The sequence below is a fragment of the Heterodontus francisci genome, chromosome 1, assembly GCF_036365525.1.
Source record: "Heterodontus francisci isolate sHetFra1 chromosome 1, sHetFra1.hap1, whole genome shotgun sequence".
Classification (NCBI taxonomy): Eukaryota; Metazoa; Chordata; class Chondrichthyes; order Heterodontiformes; family Heterodontidae; genus Heterodontus; species Heterodontus francisci.
In genome coordinates this window covers 59,691,212-59,700,138 of record NC_090371.1, presented here as the reverse complement: position 1 = coordinate 59,700,138, position 8,927 = coordinate 59,691,212, and the positions used below count along the sequence as shown (strand labels likewise).

At 43.9% G+C, this 8,927-nt stretch overlaps 1 protein-coding gene across 1 annotated transcript in view; it reads left to right on the top strand.

Annotated features, from left to right (window-relative positions):
- The first annotated feature begins 2,216 nt into the window (after positions 1-2,216).
- The window catches only part of alpk2 (alpha-kinase 2), an 87,043-nt gene continuing 80,332 nt past the window's right edge, over positions 2,217-8,927 (top strand). The window contains exons 1-2 of the mRNA XM_068056919.1: positions 2,217-2,406; positions 8,339-8,456. Of these exons, the coding sequence (XP_067913020.1) occupies positions 2,217-2,406; positions 8,339-8,456 (308 nt within the window). The remainder of the gene's footprint in view (positions 2,407-8,338; positions 8,457-8,927) is intronic.

Genomic DNA, 8,927 nt, shown 5'->3' with positions numbered 1-8,927 from the left:
ATATTGAATGCTGGAGCAGGCTTGAGGGGCTGTATGGTCCACTCCCGCTCCTATTTCTTATGCTTTTATATTCTTAATCTCAACTCAACCAAACCACCATTTCACTCTTTCCATGAAAATACTGTTTTCAGGATCAAATCTAGTTGCCCCTTGCACAGATTTATACTCTTCGATGACATTCTCTGTAACCTATTCCATATGTCTACAGTCCTTTGGGTGAAAAGGTTCTGCCTGACTCCATTTTCCTTCTAACTTCCTAATTTTTCAATTGTATTTACAACTGTTTGAACCCTCCACTATGAGCAAACAGTTTGTCTCAGATCAACGTCAATATGCTTTTCCCCATTGGTTGAATGGTACACAAATGCCCTTTCTTTTTCTCATTAACTTTATTCTGCTGCAGATTCTCTCGTCTTCTGCTGCAGGCCTTAAATATCTGATTTTCCTTATCTTTCTCCTGAAGCAATTCTTCTTCCTCTACATTACTCTTGTTCTTTCTCAAGTTCCTGTTTCAACATTTCTAACCAGAACATCCACTGCCCATCATTTTCTTCTGCAGTTAAACAAGGTACCTCAGTCTCTTTGTCTAAGTCTTTCACTCTTGTCAAAATTCACCCTGTGTTACCATAACTTTAAATATTAAATGTTTTAAATTACTTTGATCTACATGTGCCATTCAGCGATCAAACCAAAATTGCCACTATTGTCACAATTTTGTGTCATTTCATTAAATGTTCCATAGGTTCAGTGTCATCAGTCACTCCCATAAGCAGACATCATTACTCCAGTGTGCATCTTTTACTCCCCAATATCCAGAAGCATATCCTGTGGAGGCATACCTAGCATAAAGGAAGATGGTTGTGGTTGTTGGAGACCAATTATCTCAACCTCTGGACATTGCTGCATGAGTTCCTCAGGGTAATGTCCTGGGCCCAACCATCTTCTGCTGCTTCCCCCTAAGGTCAGAATTGGGATGCTCACTGACGATTGCACAGTCTTCAATACGATTCACAACTTTTCAGATACTGATCAGTCTGTGCCCGCCTTGGCCTGATAAGTAGCAAGTAACATTCACGCTACACAAGTGCGAAGCAATGACCATCTCCAACAAGAGAGAATCTTACCATTGCTCTTTGACATTCAACAGCATTACCATCACTGAATTCCCCACAATCAATAACCTAGGAGTCACCATTTACCAGAAGCTTAACTTGACTAGCCATATTAATACCTTGGCTGCAAAAGCAGGTCTGGCTGGGAATTCTGCAGCGAGTAACCTGACTCCCCAAAGCCTGTGCGCCATCTACAAGGCACAAGCATTGTGGAATACTCTCCCCTTTCCTGGATGAGTGCAGCTCCAACAACACTCAAGAAAATTGACACCATCCAGGACAAATCAGCCCACTTGATTGGCACCCATCCACCACCTTAAACATTCACTTCCTCCACGGTCACTGGGTCAGAATTCTGGAACTCACTCCCCAACAGTGCTATGAGTGTAGCTACATCGCATGGACTGCAGAGGTTCAAGAAGGCAGTTCACCTTCTCAAGGGCAATTAGAGATGGGCAATGAATGCTGGCTTTGCTAGTGATGCTCACATCCCAAGAACAAATGAAAAAAATGAATGAAGTAGCACACTATGCTCACAAGAGAGGAGGAGATCATCTCCTTACTGAACCTGTATCTCTTGAAAGAAGAAATATCAACATTGCCCATGATCAGCATCCATCCTATAATGGAGATTGCTTGTGAAAATTGAACTGGAGAGACTAGGTGATATAAAATATATCAAGGGATAATATGTAGTAGAGACTTATATTAAATACACAAGAAAGGAAACAAGTAGCTTGAAGTCCAGTTTGACTGAGTCATGCTTCGACTGAGTGCTTAAGTCAGGAAAATAAAAGCAAAATAATGTGGATGCTGGAAATCTGAAATACTCAGTTGGTCTGGCTGCAGTTGTGGAGAAAGAAACAGAGTTGACGTTTGGAGTCAGATATGACTCTTCATTCTGAAGAAGAGCATAAATCAAGAAATAATGGGGGCTTGTAAGAAACATACTGCAATATTGTGGGAAAGTTTTAATCGCCATATAGATTGGACAAATCAAATTGTCAAAGCTTTGAGGATGAGTTCATTGAGTGTATTCAGGACAGTTTCTGAGAAGAATACATGCTGGAACCAACCAGGGAACAGGCTATTTTTAACCTGATAATGTGTAATGAGACAGGATTAATTAATGATCTCAGAGTAAAGGATCTTCTAGGCAAGAGTGATCATAACATGATAGAATTTCACATTCAGTTTGAGGATGAGAAGCTTGGGTCAGAAACTAGTGCTTTAATCTTAAATAAAGGCAATTACAAAGATATGAAGATGGAGTTAGCTACAGTGGACTGGCAATGTAGGTAACATGGTAAATAAGCGGTGGCAAACATTTAAGGAGATATTTCATAACTCTCAACAACGATATATACCATTGAGAAAGAAAGAGTCTATGAGAAGGATGCACCATCTGTGGCTGACTAAGGAAGTTAAGAATGGTATCAAATTGAAAGAAAAGGTATGCAATGCTGCAAAGATTAGCGGTAGACCAGAAGATTGAGAAAACTTTAGAAACCAGCAATGGATGACTAAAAAAAAATAAAGAGGGATAAATTAGAATATGAGAGTAAACTAGCAAGAAATATAAAAACAGATATTAAGTGCATCACCAAGTATATTGTTATGAATGGAAGGAGCCGTGATGAAATAAACAATGAAATGGAAAAATTCTGAATTTAAAAAGTCAACTGCTAAACAAAACCACAAGAACATGGACACTTATGCAACAGTCAAATGGAGTAGTGACCCCACCTGTACTGGGAATCTACAAACTTATCTGTAATGGTGGAACTCATTAACCTAATCTAAAATAGCTCTGGGGAGAACCCTTTTGAAATTGCATATTGATGACTTCTAGCTGAATTAATTAACAAAGGATGATGGATACAGTCTGACTCACAGCCAAAACCAGAATGAATAGGTGTGAAGTAGCCACATTGTAACAGAATGGCACCCATCCAGACATCAATAGATAGCCATGGATTCCACATCCTAGTTCATTGTGTGGTTACACCAGGGGAGAAGGCCATGTGTCTCCTAACTGAAATTCTGATGGCACGGATTTTTACCTTAAAAGGTAGCCCTCTGGAGAGAAAGGGAGATCAAGCCAACATCTTCTGAAAGCAGTCCAGCTAGAGGCTGTGGAAGGAGATCCAGCCAAGCAAAAAGAAGCCCTGCTACTAATTCTACACTTTCTGCAGCAGAGAATTGAAAGTGACCAACTCCTCCAGTCTGAAGTCTTAACCATCCAAAATCTACAACACCTCAACTATGGGAATATATGGCAGATTGATGGATCTCTGCAATTTCTGCCAAATCTTATGCCTCCACCATGAACACTCCATTCTTTTGTGCATCCCCCTCCTTTTGTCCCACAACATGGAAGCAGGAGAATCAACCCAATCAGTCTACATTGGTGATTAGCCTCCAGGGATTCTAGTGGATGCCAAATTCAGTCTAGATTTAGTCCATTCGAGCCATAGTAAAAAGGGTTGAAGGACACTTCGATGTTTCTTCAATGACAGCAAAGTTCCAATACCAGCAAAGGTTTATGCTGTATAAGACAATCATTTCTGTTTTATGGTTCATGCAACAAAAGAACTTCCTCCATTCCATGTGTAGATTCCAGCATATATTACTTGCATTATTAAATTGATCAGCTATTAAACTTGCTCTATATTACCTTCTTCTCCTTCTTGCCATTTCTTTGTGGACGAAGATTTTGGGAAGGTTGTACTCATTGGTTGCACACCCACTGGTGGCTGGTCAGGCCTATCCATGATGCACATTTTCTCCCACACCGGGTACAAGTGAAGGTGTAGTCACTGCTGGGGCTCTCCTCCTTTTCTCTTTCATGCTAGTTCTTTGCTCAGTCTCAAAGGTGGCTGTAGCCCTCCTGATCACGATCTATGGCCTACGCTACCCACTGGCGATGATCGATGTGGCACACAGAAAGGGAATTCTTCAGGGAGCCCTTGAAACGTTTGCATGGGGCCCCTCTGTTCCTTTTACCAGTGGTCAGCTCTCCATGCAACACGATCTTGGGCAGGTGACTGGCGCCCATCCGGGCAACGTGACCCGCCCAACGCAGTTGGCTTTGCAGGAGGATAGCCTTGATGCTGGTGATGTTGACTGTTTCCAGTACTTCAATGTTTGAGATGTGGTCCTGCTAGTGGATCTTGAGGATGCCGCTGAGGCAGCGCTGATGGAAGGGCTCCAGACGGCATACATGCGGCAGTATAGGACACATGACTTGGCACCATATCGAAGGGTGGTGAGGACTATGGCTTTGTACACTTTGAGTTTGGTCTGTGCTCTGAAGCTGTGGTTGCTCCACACTTGTTTGTAGAGTCTGTCGAATGTACTGTTTGCTTTTGAAAGCCTATTGTCCACTTCCTTGACCATGGTAGCATCAAACGAGATGACACTCCCCAAATAGGTAAATTGCTTGATGGCATTCAGCTCAGTTCCCTCGATGACAATACTTGGTGGTCTATATTCTTCTTGGGGTGCAGGCTGATGCTGGACTTCAGTTTTCTTTAAACTGATTTTTAATCTGAAGAGTTGTGCCGCCTCAGAAAAACGTGTTGTTATACATTGTAGGTCTGACTGACTGGGCAATTTACCTATTTAGGGAGTGTCATCTCTGATGCCACCATAGACTGTGGGCTTCCAGACTGACGGAGGCCTTCTCAACCTTAGGCATCTACAGGCTCACACAATGACACAAGAAAAACTCATCTGTCAACTTCTTTTCACCGATGACGGCACTCTCATGGCCCACAGTCAGTCAGATTACCTTCTAATGGTACTAAAAAATTATGAGTCAGTTGTAGATGGTAACTACCACTTTCCTTTATTAATTAAAATATCTGTAACTCTTGTAAAAAAATATTGTTGGTTTCAAAGATAAAATTACAGTAGATTCAACAATGCTGGTAAATTCACAAATAGAGTGTGAAAATTATTTCAAGATTTGCTGAAGCAGCAAGCTTCACACGCCCATCGGAAATACATTTTGTGTCTTCAGTGCTTCGGTTCCATTTCAAATATTTCTAAATCTGGTGCAAAAATCTTCAGTTTGTCCTTTACTACAATTGGTCAGGATAAGGGGCTGACAATTTAGGACTGAGATGAGGAGAAATTTCTTCACTAAGGGAGTTGTGAATCTTTCGAATTCTTTACCCCAGAGAGCTGTGAATGCCCAGAGTATATGCTGCCCTGAGATTGATAGATTTTTGGATACTAAGGAATCAAGGGATATGGGGATAGCGCAGGAAGGTGGAGTTGAGGTCAAGGATCACGCATTGTCTTACTGATTGGCTCAGCAGGCTTGAGGGGCCAAAAAGCCTATTCCTGCTCTTACTACTTATATTCTTACTTCTTCTTCTTCTTTGGCCTCCTTGTCTCGAGAGACATTGGGTAAGCGCCTGGAGGTGTTCAGTGGTTTGTGAAGCAGTGCCTGGAGTGGCTATAAAGGCCAATTCTAGAGTGACAGACTCTTCCACGGGCGCAGCAGATAAAATTGGTTGTCGGGGCTGTTACACAATTGACTCTCTCCTTGCACTTCTGTCTTTTTTCCTGCCAACAGCTAAGTCTCTTCAACTCGCCACACTTTAGCCCCGCCTTTATGGCTGTCCGCCAGCTCTGGCAATCGCTGGCAACTGACTCCCACGACTTGTGATCAATGTCACAAGACTTCATGTCACGTTTGCCGACATCTTTAAAGCCGACACATGGACGGCCGGTGGGTCTGATACCAGTGACAAGCTCGCTGTCCAATGTGTCCTTGGGGATCCTGCCATCTTCCATGCGACTCACATGGCCAAGCAATGTCAAGCGCCGCTGGCTCAGTAGGGTGTATATGCTGGGGATATTGGCCACCTTGAGGACTGCTGCGTTGGAGATACGGTCCTGCCACCTGATGCCAAAGATTCTCCAGAGGCAGTGAAGATGGAATGAATTGAGACGTCGCTCTTGGCTGACTTATGTTGTCCAGGCCTCGCTGCCGTAGAGCAAGATACTGAGGACACAGGTTTGATACACTCTTGGCTTGATATTCTTTCTATTGATCAATATATTTGGTATACCTATCGCTTAAGTTATAATAAGGATGGGTCCTACTGCACTCTCGATTTAACTACAGGCTGAATTTTACAAGCGTGCCACATCTTGCGTGAATCCTGCGCAGATGTGCCGTCCCTGAGCCCCCGTGATATTATGCGTGGGGGCTCATTTAAATGAAGGAGGAGGAACGACTGCCCCCGATGTCGTAGAGAGGGAGGCCGCTGATTCCCTGGCAATGGCGTCCGGTGCCACTGCACAGGTGCCATTCTTAAAGGGCTGCAAGCCCTTAGGAAAAATGTTAATATTAAAAGTGATATTATGCAGCATTGCATCTGAAAAATTAAATAATTACTGGAGGCCTTTCCTACCCCACCCCATCCTCTCCAATGTTTGTTTTTGGGGCAATATCATCAAAAGGTACTTCATTCCCACCCTGAACTTCCCCCCCAACCTCTTAACATTTGCCCTCCAACCCCTTCCCACCATCCCCACAGCCAATAAGATGTGCTTTTCCCGCTTCCACCCCTCCCGCCCTGATAATTGCAGTCCTCCCCCCTCCTCACCAGTGTCTCGCCTCAGAACTCTGACTGGTCGGGCGAGTTGCGGCCAGCGCCCGTAATATCAATATGAGACGGCCGCCGGGACCAGGTAGGTTCATCTGCATGTTTATTTAACTAATTGTAATATTTAAATGTTCATTTTCTTGAGTCTGATGGTTAGGCCAAATTCATTGCAGGCAGCCGCAAACCTGTCCATGAGACTCTGCAGGCACTCTTCAGTGTGAGATGGCCTAACCATCAGCCTCAAGAAAATGAACATCTTGGGGCAGGACGTCAGAAATGCTCCATCCATCAATATTGGCGACCACGCTCTGGAAGCGGTTCAAGAGTTCACCCACCTAGGCTCAACTATTACCAGTAACCTGTCTCTGGATGCAGAAATCAACAAGCGCATGGGAAAGGCTTCCACTGCTATGTCCAGACTGGCCAAGAGAATGTGGGAAAATGGCGCACTGACACGGAACACAAAAGTCCAAGTGTATCAAGCCTGTATCCTCAGTACCTTGCTCTATGGCAGCGAGGCCTGGACAACGTATGTCAGCCAACAGCGACGTCTCAATTCATTCCATCTTCGCTGCGCCCGGAGAATTCTTGGCATCAGGTGGCAGGACCGTATCTCCAACACAGAAGTCCTCGAGGTGGCCAACATCCCCAGCTTATACACACTACTGAGTCAGCGGCGCTTGAGATGGCTTGGCCATGTGAACCGCATGGAAGATGGCAGGATCCCCAAAGACACATTGTACAGCGAGCTCGCCACTGGTATCAGACCCACCGGCCGTCCATGTCTCCGCTTTAAAGACGTCTGCAAACGCGACATGAAGTCCTGTGACATTGATCACAAGTCGTGGGAGTCAGTTGCCAGCGTTCGCCAGAGCTGGCGGGCAGCCATAAAGGCGGGGCTAAAGTGTGGCGAGTCGAAGAGACTTAGCAGTTGGCAGGAAAAAAGACAGAGGCGCAAGTGGAGACCCAACTGTGTAACAGCCCCGACGAACAAATTTTTCTGCAGCACCTGTGGAAGAGCCTGTCACTCTAGAATTGGCCTTTATAGCCACTCCAGGCGCTGCTTCACAAACCACTGACCACCTCCAGGCGCTTACCCATTGTCTCTCGAGATAAGGAGGCCAAAGAAGAAATATTTAAATGAAGGCCTTGCCACTGCCTCAACGAGGCCTCGCCGCTGCCGGTAATATGCGGCGGAGCCTTCTCGGCATGGTGGGTCGTGGCGGGCAGACCTCTCCTGCAAGTATTTTACAGGCCCCACCCCGCCAAAACCCACGACATCAAGGGGCTGGTAAAAGTCAGCCCTACTTGTTTTCACATGTTGTAGAAGATCTTGTGGCTTTGGTTTTCATCAGACAAAAAGCAGCATTGATAAATTTTATTGCAAAACACATAAAAATCTTAGAATTCCATGTAATTAAAACAGAATTTATCTTATTCAGTCACCACACAGCAGTGGCCAGTTATCGGCTTATTTTTTGAGTTGTTGGTTTCTTTTCATGTTGTCAGCTTTTTAGGGGCTGTATCTTTTGGCTGTTTTATAGGTTGGCATGTGTGTATACTTTTTCAGTATTACATTGTAAGTATTTATTTGCTATACAGGTAATCCAGAACCAGAAGTAACCTGGTACAAAGGAGGCAAGCAGCTTACTAAGGTTCTTCGACTTCCTAAATATGAAGTGTTAAAAGATGACAAGGTTCACACACTCAAGCTATACAGGTGAATGGCTGTCCTGCATGATGGTTCTATCAAGAGCTTCACAGAATTGACGTTTATCACAGATTCTGTTAGACATGTTGGCCTAGAAATTCATTGGTGCCACCCTGGAAATTCCAGTACTAAATGGGCATACAAGCTTCCAATATGGTGGGCAAGAATAACTTCTCAGTTCTGGTATCATTCTAGTAAATTTTTGTGTGCCTTCTCTAGTGCAGCTACATCCTTTTTATAATATGGAGACCAGAATTGGAGTCTAAGTGTGATCTAACAAAAGGTCTATACAAGTTTAACATAACCTCTCTGCTTTTCAGTTCTATCCCTCAACAAATGAACACCAAAGCTTGGTTTGCTTTTCTTATGGACTTGTAATCTTAATTATGTCTATAACCTAGAGGTAATTGTCAGTGAAAACACTGGACAAATATTTAACATATTCATATACATTTCTGTGTCTGCTATTTTAACATGGGC